The following is a 15332-nucleotide window of genomic DNA, read 5'->3' as shown; positions in this document are numbered from 1 at the left end:
AACTGAATGAACGACTAATGCATAATGACTCACCCTCCTTTTAGCTCTCTCCACAGTCACACAACAATGGAACAAACCCCCAGCAGCAGCAGCAGCAGCATCAGCAGCACAGCTTTTCCTAACAGCTGAATCCCCCCCCAAGCTCATATCACTGATTGACAACATCTGCCAAACTCAGCGGCGTGTTGCAGACTCATCAAAGCAGAGAAGAGCTGAGCTTTTATCAAAGAAAAGCCAACAGGGACAAGACGATGGAGGGGAATAGTTCTCCTGAAAACTTACTCTCGTTGTGATGACTTCAGCAGAACGTAACCACATAAGTGTGCTTCCTGCGTGTGTGTTCTTAGTTTCAGTCGATTCCCCTAGGACCAAGAAGCCATAACATTTTGTTTCCATCACTGCAGTATGCCTGAAGATGAGACATGTGTGTAGGATGCAAGCAGCAGTCGATAGTAAGCCCAAGCCACAAGCCTGATACCAAGTGTAGGAAGTGTTGCTGTGCCACTCGAATGAAACCACCGATATGAACATTTCATATCACATATTAACCTGGGCAAAATAATTGCGACATGAGGAAATCCCTTAACATTTTTTTAAGAAACAAAGTGTGTCCCAGATAGACACACACAGTATTTCAGTGCACATCCTTTTAAATTAACAATAAAAATAATCTTAAATAAGATATGATTCAAGGTCTCCCGAAATAAAGGATAAATACATCAAAAATATATTTCTGGATCCTGTATCTTTTTTAATCAGGCACTATTTTTCATTTATATCTCCATGAAGAGCTAAACAGCTTTTTCAAGTCACTTATGCTACAATATTTATGATTATCCCTAGAATGGAAAATTCACTATGATCGATTATTGTGAGTATTAAAATGCTATATCGTCCCATCTAGGCCATCCATCCAAAAATCCCCCACACACATGCTAGAGAAAAAGTCCCAGACACACACCACACCTCCTGCCTGCCGACAGCCACATCCTGTTCTGGACTCACACAACAAAAACCTCGTGAGGAGCTACAATAGAAAGTACAGGCTTACAGCACTGTGTTGGGAGGACTACAAACCAGCATCCAACCAGCCCATGTGTACAATCCATCACAGTGGATCCAGTGTAACAGACCTGCCCTGGCAGTGTATCTGGCTTTGTATACTGATGTGTCGGATGTGGAGCACTGCTGTTGATAACTTTTACTTGACGGGTGGCTGTAATTAGGTGAAAATGAAATGAAACCATGCAGGGCAGCGGAGAGGACTACAGGGGAGAAAAGGTTTTCCCAAAAAGAGAAAAAAGCACCCTAAATACTACAGATTGGGCATAAACAATAAAATGAAAAAAAAAGCCATGTTTCAGAAGAAACTTCTCTCAATACATGCTGGAGAGCTATGTTGAACTTGATATACCAAGGGAACAAAGGAGGCGGCAGCGAATGATGTTGCAAAGACAGAAAGATTTCACACAAATCATTATCGACATTTCATTTAGTGAAGCTCATATTTTTTCCCCATGCACTTAAGTATAACTAGTTTAATGTAATGGCAGGGCAACATCAGCTATTATACTTTCATCTGCTCGTTGAAGCTATTTATAAACATTGATGACAGTGATATTTAAAGGTACCTAACTTTAAAGTGGATACTGCTATTTTCTCTTCTGAATCTGTAGTGATTCAGCCCACGTTTGGGTCACATAACCCTTCAATGTCTGGTGTTTTCTAGAAACAAAAAGTCCTGTGTGCTTTCTTCGACTGTTTGGAACAACTGTTTTTAAAACACAGAAAAACAAATGGTGAGTTAGCATGAGTAGAGACAAGCACAATGGGTGAGGAGACAAGTAAAATGAGAGCCACAGTCAGAAATGTCAGCATCAGAACTGCCAAGGTAGTGGTTTAATTAACAAGTCATTACCCCACTTTCACAAAGGTGCATAATCATGAAGGTGCAAATCACATGCTGCTCTGATAAATAATATCCGGTTTTCTTGCAATATTGTATCAACTGTTGTAATTAGGGCTGCAAAGATTGTTTTTATTATCCATTTATCTGCTCATTATTTTTTCCATTCATCTTTTTGTCTATAAAATGCATTAACGGCTGTGACATCTACAGATGTCCTGTTTTATCCGACAGTCCAACATCCAAAAGGTATTCAGTTCAATAGAGAGAAATAAAAATACATTTTCTGTCAATTGACTAATCAATTAACTGAGTAATTGATGCAGCTCTAGCTGTATTTGTTGGGGGTTCCAAGAGTCCACGGGCAGGGAGAGGACTCATTTACTCTGCACCCAACTGAGAGCCACAAACCCACCATCCCTCTCTCTAACCCTCCCATCCCTGCATCCTCCACTCGCTGTAACTAGGCAACGCAGGCTTGAAACGATTCCGATGGTAGAGGCAGGCCCATCAAAGGAAAAGACAGGCAGACAGACAGTAGTGCTCCCTCTCTCTCTCTCTCTCTCTCTCTTTCTCTCTCTCTCTCAGAATCCACTGTATTGCCTTCTCATACGACACACACACCTTCACACATTGTCCAACTAGCAGAGACAGGAAGTCGTCTTTTCCAGTGGAAGGTAAATGACAATGTTGACAAATCAGACAACTGAAAACTGTTTGCTGAAGGGCGATGAGGGTGACAAATATGTAATCTGTTGTACAGACAATCAAAAAAACCAAAGAGCTGAAAGTGCTCTGCTGCACTGCTGTGGGGTCAGGGACTGTGCTGACAATAACTGTTTGGTAAAACAGCATAAAAGGAATGTGTGTGCACAGAGCTGGTAGTAATGAAAAGGATGAAGATGAAGGAAAACAAACAAGCTTTGCTGTCCAGCATGTTAAGGAATGACACAACCTTAAAACATTAAATGTACTGTTAATGTCTTTTTAAAGACATTTAAGCCCTCAGGATTAGAAAACATGCATGAAATACACCAACAATACAAACACAAATGTCAAATAAAAGTATCCTTTAAAATGAATGCTTTATTTAAACCAAAAGACACATGTTGCAGTTTCGAAGACAGCAGTTTAGAGGGAGAGGGTCTGCAAAGGTGACTTTGAGGTACTTCTACACTCACATGAGGGATGAGATGAGGAGACACTGCATGTATGCAACATCCACATGTGGTTTAAAACACACTCGTGGACTCATCATGACACATTTGTTGGAAAAAGATATGCGAGGGAAGCCTGTGAATTTTGCTGCTTTAATGACCATCCTGCCTACTAACCAGAGGTTAAAGTACTTTTCTCTATACCTGATTCCCTCAGTGTAAAATGAATACATGTCATCTTATGAATTGGTTCACATTTAATCTTGTCTAGGCGAGGCAAGGTCACAAGCAAGACGTGTCCCTCATGACTGAACACAAAGTTACCTTTAACCTAGACATAATACAGACGCCATGGCAGCATTTATGCTCTCCCAGGAGGGACAGTAGAGTGAATTGGGGTTGGTACTGCACTGTTCAGTTCTTTCTGATTTGATTCTTACGATGGCCATTGAGCATCAATAAATATTTCTGCATGAGACGTCTAAATCGACTTAAATAATCACATGTTCCTGGAGATTATTGGCATATATTCATGATCCACTCCTGGGGTCAGAGGAAATGTGAAGGTAAAAAAATGCAAGTTTAAACAGACATGTAATCTTTCAAAAGGCAATATGAACCCCCCAAATACCTCTCCTGCCATTGACCATCTGTCTCTGCAGAACATGATCACCCATGAGGAGGGATCCACATCGGTTATGCTACGTCTGGAAGAAAAGTCTGCATAGCTGTGCCTGTAGGCAGCACACTGGAAACGCATATGGGTTCCGTGATACTGCAGGGAAATGCACATTAGCTGTGTTTCTATGCAAGTATTTCAATGCAAATCGCACTGCAAAGAAATCAAACCGGACAAATTGCCACTACCCAGTAGCTATTTCACACTACACTTCTTACTATGCGTGCTCTCACTCCCTTTCATCGTAAAAGCTATTTTTGCCCTAAAGGTTAGAAATGTGTTTGCTTGGCCAGTGAAAGCTGTGATGCATTAGCCTGCCACCACCCTATGCTCCTCTTCACAGCTCCTTGTATAATCCAAACCACTGTCTCTCTTTCTCTATCTGTGAGGTTCATCCGGAGTCAAACTGTGGAAAGAGCCGAGGATGACAGGAAGACCATCTGTGCCAAGCTCTGTCATACTCTGTCATACTCCGTCTGTGTTGACATTTCCACACAACACACGCACACATGAAAACGTTGGCGGACACACACACACACACACACACACACACACACACACACACACACACACACACAGACACACACAGACACACACAGACACACACAGACACACACAGGCAAGAGCGCACATAAATCAAAACAACACAAGCAAACACACCAGAATAACAATAGATTTTATCAGTGATGCGAACACACACACACACACACACACACACACACACACACACACACACACACACACACACACACACACACACACACACACACACACACACACACACACACACACACACACACACACACACACACACACACTAGACATTTGGGTAGCTGACAGATTGGCAACATTTGCATAACGTGTGTTGGGAAAGACCTCTCTGAAATTAAGAAGCAGTTTAGAAAATACATGTATTCTTGCTCGAATGCTATATGACAAGAATCTGAACTAGAATATGATGAATGAATAAATTAGCAGAATTTAAATCAGACTTGTGAGTTCACATCAACCTCTATAGTTTTAGTGCACAAAATATGAAGGTACATGAAATTTGCCGCACCTTAATCACACTGAAGCAAGCCATAACAATAAACCATTATGCCCGTTCAAGCCATCTGTTGTTGACTGTATCGCTTGTCAGGTGTTGTTGGGCCATGATGGCATACCAGGTCAACTTCCAACAGCCAATCAGCAGCAGTTAAATTACCTCCACACCTACTCAAAATGAACCCCGACTCCACTCGAATCTGCACAAGCGACATGGCGTCACTCACCACAAACATATAGGAGAGAGCAGCATGTGATTGTACAGTAATTTCCCTTACAGGAAAGTCACATGTGGATTCAAAGTGTGTATAAATTATGAAATGCTTGCCATCTTAAGCGATGCAATAATAAGAACACCGTTGCCAGTGAGGATTACAAACATCAGACAGTCGAAAAACTGCTAATTTGTCTGTGTAATGATAGAATATTCCAAAATAAATGTTACTATGTCTACACTTTCTTCTTGGTTCTCACTTGGTGAAAGCATAAGGATGTCTATTTTAGTGATTAAAATAAAAAGGTTGTAGGCCTAAGTGTCGCCCTGCAGGGGGGACTCCTCTGCTAATCAATGTACCCATTGAATTGCAATTTACTGGTAAAACAAGGAGCTGCAGCGAATTTTAAAATGATGCTGCTTCATCCACACATTGCTGTGGATGAAAGCAGCAGTTGTCGGAGTGATGTAATGTCATGAGAATAGATGTGTGAATCTGTGAATTGTAGATCTGGAATAAGTGAAGCAAATTAGTTCATTTGTCTTTGAGCAAGCTTAAAATATCTAATTTCAGTTGCAATTTCTTTAGACACAAGCTATTTTTTTTATTAATGGACCATTATCACCTTTAAAGTCGAGCTGAAATGAAAAAGCCTTTTTAACCATTTTAGATCATATCCCCGGTCATACTGTGCACCTATTTAACAATATATGTCGAAATATATTATGAAAAAACATGTTTTATACCAAAAAAAAACATCAACATCCTTCCTGTAAAACAAAATAAGACACCTGCTATCATCAGCTAGTACCAACCCATTTCAACCAATAATATCAGGACATCCATCAATCAGTCTGTACTTCAGCTCTGCACAGAGCTGGAGAAGGTGCGGAGCTAATCTTTTCAACGATCAAATCAAATTCCTCCCAACGTTATGTCCCGCCTACCGATCCTGTTTCACTCCGAGAGTTTCAGTAGGTTTATTAAGAATAGAAGAAGTCATAGGATTAGTGAAAAATGTAAAACTTCTGCAGCAGCATTATTGTAATCCCCACAATATATTGGCCTCAGACTTGTACTTCAGTGCACCACTGGTCTTATAATACTCAATCCACCCACTACACCCACTCCCTTATCTGTTAAACACTGGTTGGTTCCACTAGAGCACTTTCAAGGATAAGTGCCTTGCTCATGGTGTTTCCAACACTGCGCACAGAAGCAGATAATTATTCACCTGTCTGTAGTTAGAAACACTCAGCCTCTTTCACGTGGACAGAACAGAGTGTCTACTTTAAATCCTATTGTGAAGAGCTCAGTAAGGTCAAACACGGTCACAAAGACTAGCCCTGCAAACTTGATCCGTTTGCTGAATGTGGATGTCTCTGTCCTCTCTGCCCAAAGCAAAGACGGCAGCAAATTTTGCGGCACAAATTGGCCAGTAATGCAAGTAGCCTGCTGACAGCTGTGCCCAAACGATCTCTTGAGCTCCCCAACACCGCATCTAATTGCCATCAAGTTCCCCAGCGTGCATGTAGTTTGAAAGCACCACTTCGCCAAGCAAACACACAGATTGCATTATGCAAGCTGATTTCTAATTATACCATTCAAGAGCAGTGATGGGAATCTACTCAACACACTCAACCATGGGCATTCACAGATTTCTGTTCTTTCCGTTTACAAGAGGCACACACACTCTTGGCAAGTTGGATTTGGGGGACACACTCCAAACAATTAGGTGAAGACTTGGATAACAAAGGCTATGGGCATTCCCATGCTTCGCTACACAGCTGTCTAACAAAAAACCCTGAGCTTAACACTTTGACTGCAAAAAACAAACAGAGGTTAATCAATTATATTGAACTAATCCATTTTTCTATCAGGCAGCATCAAGTTCTATTTACCTTTATATCATTCCACAAATAATCCACCAGATAATCTACTATCCATCTCCAAAATCACCCCATTATCGAGTACACCCCACTTCAAGCCCTCTTTAACCACATGGCCAACCCACAGATAGTGTGTAAGAAGTGTGATAGGTGTTCCAACTCAATAGCACTGAAAAGGAAAGAATTTCTGTCACACAGAGACACTTTTTCTTATTTTAATGAGAGTTTGTGACCGGTAACCCACGAGGCGGTCCCCTTTCTCTTCATCAGAACAGACAGAAGACAATTACAGTGTCAATTTCTCTGGAGACAGCCGCTCTATGAGTGAGCACAGGAGCAGGTAATATGTGGGCAGTAGATGCATCTTCCCACACGTAGGCTGAGTCAAGCCAAACGAGACTCCAGAATGAGATTGTCACAGGCAATTGGGATTTCATCAACACACTGTGAATCCGTTCATTTGTTTTTTAAGTAGAAACCATTCCTTCTGGAATGATTTATTACTACCTTTTGGGAAATTGCTGGCTTTTGTGAGCAGAAATAAAAAGTACTGACATAGATTAATTTTATGAGGCCATGATTGTAAGTAGACATGATTCAGAATCTCCCGACCGCTCGTACTACATGCTATTTAATGCAGCTATAATGGTCGGATGTTGTGATAAACATAGTTTCATACACCTGCATTGATAAGATAAACCAATGAATGTGGTGTAACAGCACTGATTAAGTAAACTGACTAATTCAGTCAGATATGGGAAGAGAAGTAATCCCAGCAGAAAGTCAGTGGTGGAATAAGACGCTGCTCTCAGCAGTAGAGAGGAGCGTCGTAGGCCGAGCAAAACACTTCATTTGGGGTAGAGATGCACTCATTTAGTGATATATTTCTAACAGAAATGATGAGTTAACCAAGTCAATAATTGTCAAATGAATCAATAATTCAAGCAATCGTTAGTTGCAGAGTCAGAGTGATAACATGTTTGTACTTGATGCAGGTTTGACCTCACCTTGGCTCCAAGGCTTTAAATCCAGAGGTGCAGTGCATATCACTTGTTTTCCTTCTTAACATTAACTATTTAAGAGGGGAAAGTGCTAGCTCGCCTTGATTGTTTTATGCAGGCATGGGAAAATGTAAAATATATTTTCATTATTGATTAATTTGACCTTTTTTTTCATTTTTTCCATTCTTCTTTTTGAGAAAAGAGTTGAAAAACATAATTAAAAAACATTGACTTTATCTTCCAACGGCCCACAGCCACATATTTGGATTACTTGTGAAATCCGGCCAATCGACTAACACCCAAACTTACTTAATTGACTATTATATATGACAGAGAAAAGCAGCAGTTCTTCTGATGTCAAATGTTTGAATTTAAAAATGTACTATAATGATGTATCAAGTATCAAAATTGTCCACCAATCTCTGCTGCATGGGTGTCTCATGTTACAATAAATGTGTTTTATATGTCAACTTTCTCCGAACCTGCCTTGTGTACTTACACTTTCATTTGAATAAATATCTTTCATTTTCCAAAATGCCTTGGCAGCTTAAGGCATTATTAAACACCAGAAAAAAAGAAAATCCTTAGCATTTTTAGGCTTTTTAAAGATTGACCTATTAAATTCAATGCTTTTTATGGATTCACAGAAACCCTGTGTTAACGTCTGTGTATGCATGAACTTGATGTTGATGAGAGGACAACCATGACAACATTGGTGAAAAGAGCAAGTTGCACAGAATAAGTGAGAATCACACCCCAATCAACAAAAACCCAAACAGCTATTTCTGCCTCTTTGATTGATTTGCCCCAGAGTAAAACTGTACCGAGAATCTGACGTCAACTCGGAGAGACTGACACCAAAATGTGACATTTGCTGCCCTGGTTTCAGACAGCTCATCAAACTGTAGTCAGGGGCATTTGGAAAAGAGCTGGCACTCAGTTCACTCAAAGTAGGCAGCTTCATTCTTATTTGGCTCGGCACAGTTTGATGCTTTTACTTTTAAAACCTGCAAATGGGGAACATACCGAAATGATGCTCAAGTATCCACCATCATTTCTACTATTTAGCTAGATGTAATGCTTCATGTTTAAATTATAATCATAGATCGGACTGAATACAAGAGCAATTCAGGTAAAATGAATAGATCTGGTCAGTTAATTTAGAAAATAATCAACATTAATTAATAAAAAAAATGAATTGTTGGCTGCCCTAGTTTACATTGCTGAAACTTGGTCAAATAAACAGGAAAAGAGACAAAATGATTTAAATAAAAAGGGAAATATACTCCACAAAGGTGGACAGTGACAATATATATACGTATTCATCACTTATTTGGTCAAAATGTATTTCGTTTTTTTCTTTTAGTTTTAAAAATGGTTGTTAGTGATTAGGTTGATCTTAGCAATTGATGCTAAGCATTTAGTGCACTGGCTAAGAGTCATATAGGAAAAGGGAAATTGTGGGTTGAATGTAAATCTACATCTTTACATAGACAGCACAGGCACAATAATGAGCATTTTTTTTCACCTCAGCAACATCCAAATAAAATCGGATCATACAACAACATCTAGGTCAACTCGTCTGGAATTCATAGTTAGGAGACTCCCCAGGCTCATCAACCAGGCATGAATAATCCATGTCCAGATTTCAATTAGCCTGCAAGCAAGACTCATCAATATGTGTGAGTGTGCCCCAGAAATATCTAACTTAAACACTGATGAGACAGAGACGAATGCTGGCCCTGGAGCCGTTGCTCATTTACAGATGTCTATGTTAAGTAAAACCCAAACAGGATGAGAGATCCATCTGTTTCATCTTCCATCTCTCGCCTTCCTTTCTCTTATTTGTCTTATTCTTTCTCTCTGAGACATAAGTGGCCTCGGTTTACCTTTACTTTGAGCTGCAACAATACAGCGCTCGCTGATCCAATTGAGCTAAAAATAGCTGAGCTGTTGGTTTGGAGGGTCTAGAATTTGCAAAGCTTCCCTCTCTCTTTTTAGCGCTGCACTGATGATAAATTTAGTTATTTTTGATTATCATTTTACCCATAAGGAGCGCAGTGTAAGTAAGAGTTGATATACTTTCACTTGTTTCCTGATTATGATCAATAAATTGAGAAATTATTACCCCCATTTCTTTCTATTTACATTCAAAATTAATTCAATTACAGTGCCACTCCCCATAGCTAGATTTGTATTGTTTAAAACAGTTGAGATACAAGTGTTAAGAGATATTTCATGCTTATAACGCCTTTTTACCCACAACACCCGGTTTCCAGTTTTATATACTTTAAGAAACACACCTTTAGGTAACTACGGGTGTTATTCATATTAAATGCATTTCGACAGTGGAACCTGCTCAGTGACCAAACAAGCCACAAGTCAAACAACGAGGGCCGTTTCACAAGTGATCTCCTCCCACAGGGAATCAACTAACCTTTGTGTTGATAGCAACCGTAAAACTTAACTACCCTTAAGGCCTTTATATCTGTGGTAGTCGACACGTCTTCATCACAATTAAACGCAAGTGATGAGGCTGTTCTGGCACAGTACACAGCATCTTTGTCCTAAGGTGCGGATGTGCTGTCCATGCTGTGAAGTACAACCTGACTGAACACTAAAAGACACAAACAGAGATAAAGAAGCATGAATCTCCAGCCTCTTTATCCCTGACTGGTGTGTAAGCCACGCTGAGAACCCACTGAGGGTCATTACCGAGAGCGAGCGATTGCTCAAGCAAATCAGATTACGCTGCATAATTGTGAAAGGGGCCACCTGAAAGACCCTCTCATACTTGGAAGGAGGCTGCTCACTGAGCACTGTGTGGGGTTTTGTTTGTGCACAAGAGTGTGAGCATGTCGTCACCGCTGTCAGCAGTTCTCATGGATGATTTTCTTTTTCTTTTTGAAATCACATGCTCAGCGCAGCCGGGATCATCATCACACACACACACAAACCACAAGCAGATGGAGGCAAACAAAACCCTACTTTAATGTTAAGGAAGAAGGAATCTAACGGTGATTAACATCAAACTGTTTCATGAGGAATGATCGACCAAAAGACATGCTTGAGCAACCATTTCCTCACTCTTTCATGAGACGGATATCGTCATGCATTTCCTTGCACATTTCTATATTTACTGCTCACAAATCCTCACGATTATATCAAATCTTTATATACAGCCAGGCTTTGGTGTGATGACCTACAGTATGTGACTAGATCAAGCAGTATTACTCCACAGGACAAGTACAGGGGTCTTCTTACTGTGGAATGCCATTAGAGGTCGAGTGTCAAGGTCAAGGGGTCATTACTTGAAGTCTTGTGTATATTTAAACAAGACAAACACTAGAATCCGCCTTGAAACCAGTTCTTGCCCTCCCCTTCCTTCAATCATCACTCCATGCTTTGTGCTTGGATTCGTTGAACATACCGACCTCATGACCAAATTACTATTTAAAACACAGCAGAAGTGAGACCTGCCTCACTCTGACACATGTAGCTTCTAACCAATCAAGCGTTGCAACCGGCCACCATCAGTCCAACAACCGCTGATTGCTGATATGTTAGAGGAGTGAGTTTGCTAAGTTCCACAAGCTCTCTTGGCTTTTTAGTCCAACCGTACACCTTCACTTTTCTCTCTTTCACCCCACTGAAACTCACTGTATTGCCTTGTTAACATATTGTAAAAGACCCTTCATTCAAACTCAACATAACAAAATAAAGCTCACCAAAATCAGATTCACTGTTCCAACTATGGTTTGGTCAAAATATACATATTTCGTCAAGTTGTAAAATGTGCTGAATCTACATGCTGTTTTTCCACAATGTCTCTATCATGAAAAAAAAATTAACAGAATCCAAAAGTGAAGTCACTATTCTTCTTTTTCAACTGACTGTTTCTGTTATTTTTGCAGCACAAAAGCCAACCAGGTGCTGGTTCCAGTTTCTCAAATGTCAGGATGATTGCTTTTTTCTGTTTTATATTATCAGAAAGTGGATATATTTTTGTTGTCTGACTGCTGTCCAGACAACACAAAGAGTCTAACAGCCATTTGTCCCAATTTTCCAAACAAGTAATAATAACAATAATAATTTGGAAGTATTTCACTGACTCACAGTAGAGAGGCTGAAACCAGCAAATGTTCAGCATATTAGCTTGAAAAATACCTGAAACTGTTTGTTAATTACTATTATTAACAGTTTTCACTGATTGTCTTTCAATCATTGCAACTCTACACCATTCTAGAAATTCCTTAATCAAGAGGTCAAGATGAGATATTACTGTATGCATGGTGGCTTTTCCATATGAATTTGGGGATTTCCCTGGCATAAAAGGGTCACACAATCATTAACACTACTGGCACTTGTACTATCAATGAGATTGCACATAGCAACCATATTTGAGAGTCCTTTTGTCTGGGCTCACTCCAACAAGCTGGGAACAAAACTGCAGCTTCTTTTTTAAATGGGAAGATTCATGTTAAGGTGGTTGAGTCATCTGATTAGGATGCCTACTGAACGCCTCCATGTGAATCCTCCCTCGGTAGACCCAGAACAACAGAGGGAGGATAAGCTATGTCTCATATGGCCCGGGAACGCCTTGGGATCCCCAAGGAGGAGGGAGCCTAACTGGGGAGGATGTTTTGGCTATCTTGCCCGCGGTGACAAGTACTGCAACCTGGATGCAGAGAAGAATTAATAAATGGACGGATGCCATCAGTTACAGTTGTAGAGGAGCGGACAGTTGAGAGCTTCAGGCTTCCTTGATTACTCACTCCAGAGAGCCCACTACTCACAGGAATATTTTATTTTTGCAACACATCATTTAGACTGAGTAATATAGCTTTTGGGGGGGATTGCCATGCCAGAGAAACTGAGCTACACACAATGCCGAACAGCATTTTGACCTTTTTGTGTGTGTTTACTAGATACACTTTAGATCTCATTTGAAATAAAACTCTTCTACCAGAAATCCATTTCAGAACTTTATAGCTTTGTGGTTGTAAATAACAGATCAAAGCATATTTGGCCTCCAAAAACTATTGTGAATGTCTTACCAGGAAAAAGCTATATCACGAAACTATTCCTCAGTTTGCTGGGGAATACTCTTAAACCTCCCAATGGGCCCCCATGTTAGATCTCAAATGTACAGTGGAGTGTGACTGTGCTGGTGTTAAAGAGCACTGAAATGTGTGTGGCTGCGTCATTTCCTATTCAGCTCCACGGAGGGAGTGAATGTACACCCAGCCATACAAACTCCCGTCCATCATAATCCCATCACCTCCCACTGAAACACAAATTCACACTCGCCCTTCGCCTACAGTGCCAATCCTACACATCCTTTCACACACAGACACATGGTGGAGATGACGCAAGCTCGGGGTCAGGACTCACACCACCAAACAACCAGGCAGCAACCTGGATGCATTCTCAGTCAGACGATGGAAGATCAGTGAAGATAATAGGTACAATAATATACTGTCCACTAATAGTGCTTTGGTACGTTTGCATCCCAGTTTGGAAACTATTGCCATATGGCTGATTTCTGACATCCTGGAAGTCCACTGAAGAGGAAGCCTCCAGTGTTGTAGTTATTGGTGTAATGGGTGGGTGGCTTTGCACAGATGTTGCAAGCTCACAAAGAGTTGTGGGTTTTTGCAGGGCGATACATCCCTGTCCGCCGCTGTTTTACAACACTAACAACAACAACAACAACACCGGTGTGTTGTGTCTTATTTTATGTCAATGTTTTTGACACACGAAAGTGAAAGAGGACGCCTCTTACCGTCTAAATTCTCCCTGTCGCTGATGTGCTGGAGGTTGCAGCCCGTGTCCTCCCGGCTCAGCTCCGGCTCCGGCCGGTAGGGCTCGAGCCTGGAGTGGTTGTTCCTCCGGTGTTTGGGGCTCGACGACACGCAGCAAGAGGTCGTATTCCCCATGGCGTACGCGGGATTTGGTCGAAGTCCAAAATCCCAAACTGGATATTCAGCCTTCTCCCGGCCGAGCTGTGAATGTTCCTACGAGAGAGGAAAAAACGGGGCGGTAACGCGGACAGCCAGACCTGGTGCAAACTACAAACCCCGGTATCCGTTAGCGTTACACGCCCTTCCCCCGAGTCCACAGTAGGCTACGCTCAGCCGGACGAGTGCGGTCATTTAAAAGGTTGATGAAACGCTAAAGGTGTGCTAATAAAGCAGACGAGTCGTCCCCGACGTCCCCGTCCAAACGCTCAGGCGAGGGCAGATAGTGCCTCTATGTAACAGGCTTCGCTTTCACACTCGGCTCCCTCAAGTACTTTCCGTCCGGTTGTGTTCACAGACACATTTTGAGACACTTTATGTCGACGCGACTGCATACGGGGACATGATTCTTCAGCTAGTCGGGAGATATTTAGCTCTCAACGCTACATGGTTGCCGATGTACTGTAGACAACTGCTGCTGCTGCTGCTGCTGCTGCTGCTGCTACATCCGCTGTTTGGTGGCATTCAGGTGCTCATCGGAAAGTCGGCTTTTTCGGTTGTACTATTCATAATAAATGGCTTCACTCATTTCAATGCATCCCGTGGAGCCATAGCAGTGTTTAAATCACGAAAGCTCAAGAGAAAACAATAGTGGGGAATGTCACCACGGCGTTTGATGTGCTACTTCTGTATCTTGTGGCATTGTTTTTTCCTTTGTTTGTTTTAACTTAGATAAGAAAGCAACGCACAGTAGCATTATCCATTGTGTTTACCTTCACGTAGTCACTCTGTATTCTGCTGTTCTCTATTACAATCCCCTTGACTGCATTGGGGGATAAAGGTCGTCGTCTACATATGCAAGAAGAAATACCAATATTTCCCGTAGCACGTGAACATATCTTTAAAAAACCTACAGCACTGTGGCTGAAATGGAAAAAAAAGGTTCCGGTTCAAGGGGTGGTTACAACTATGTAATAAATGGATAATTATGGTAGTTTATCGGAGAAATACCAAGTGTCTAGTCTTAAATTAAGTAAGATACATATAGAGTAGAAAGGGCACTCTCATCGGCTCAGGTGGGCTCCTGGAGTCTGTCAATGCTTTGTTGCATTCCAACAATATGTAGGCTATCTACAATCAATTGCATAACAGTCAACTAAGAATGCATAGCAAGTGGTTCTTGCTTTAACGAGTGGGTGAACGCCATTGTTATATATTATATTATATATTCTGAGGTTAACATGAATTGACATTTTCTTCTTCCATATATTTACGTGTCAGTTAGCCTAATTATTGGATCTGGACTCGTGACTGACAAATCCACGAGGGTTTTGCTTTGCCTGTGACTGACTGATACGGTTGCTCATGCTTAACTTCTCTGTTGAAGGATTAAGTGAGATTAGTGAAGGTTAATGTAAACAGAGGAGTAGCCTGATCCTTTGAGATGCTATCCATGTCATGCAAGACACTGTGTGTTC

General features: G+C 41.1%; 1 protein-coding gene across 4 annotated transcripts in view; it reads right to left on the bottom strand.

Moving 5' to 3' along the window:
- ccny (cyclin Y) overlaps positions 1–14344 on the bottom strand; it is a 36612-nt gene extending 22268 nt beyond the window's left edge. For all 4 annotated transcript variants that reach the window (XM_084034056.1, XM_084034058.1, XM_084034057.1 and 1 more), the window contains exon 1: positions 13680–14344. In XM_084034056.1, coding sequence (XP_083890182.1) covers positions 13680–13833 — 154 coding nt within the window. In that variant the 5' untranslated portion in view covers positions 13834–14344. The remainder of the gene's footprint in view (positions 1–13679) is intronic.
- Positions 14345–15332: the final 988 nt, after the last annotated feature.

The sequence above is a fragment of the Eutrigla gurnardus genome (genome assembly GCF_963514095.1).
Source record: "Eutrigla gurnardus genome assembly, chromosome: 18".
In the NCBI taxonomy this organism is placed as follows: domain Eukaryota; kingdom Metazoa; phylum Chordata; class Actinopteri; order Perciformes; family Triglidae; genus Eutrigla; species Eutrigla gurnardus.
Note: the sequence above shows the minus strand (reverse complement) of the source record. Positions and strands in the feature narration are given on the sequence as shown.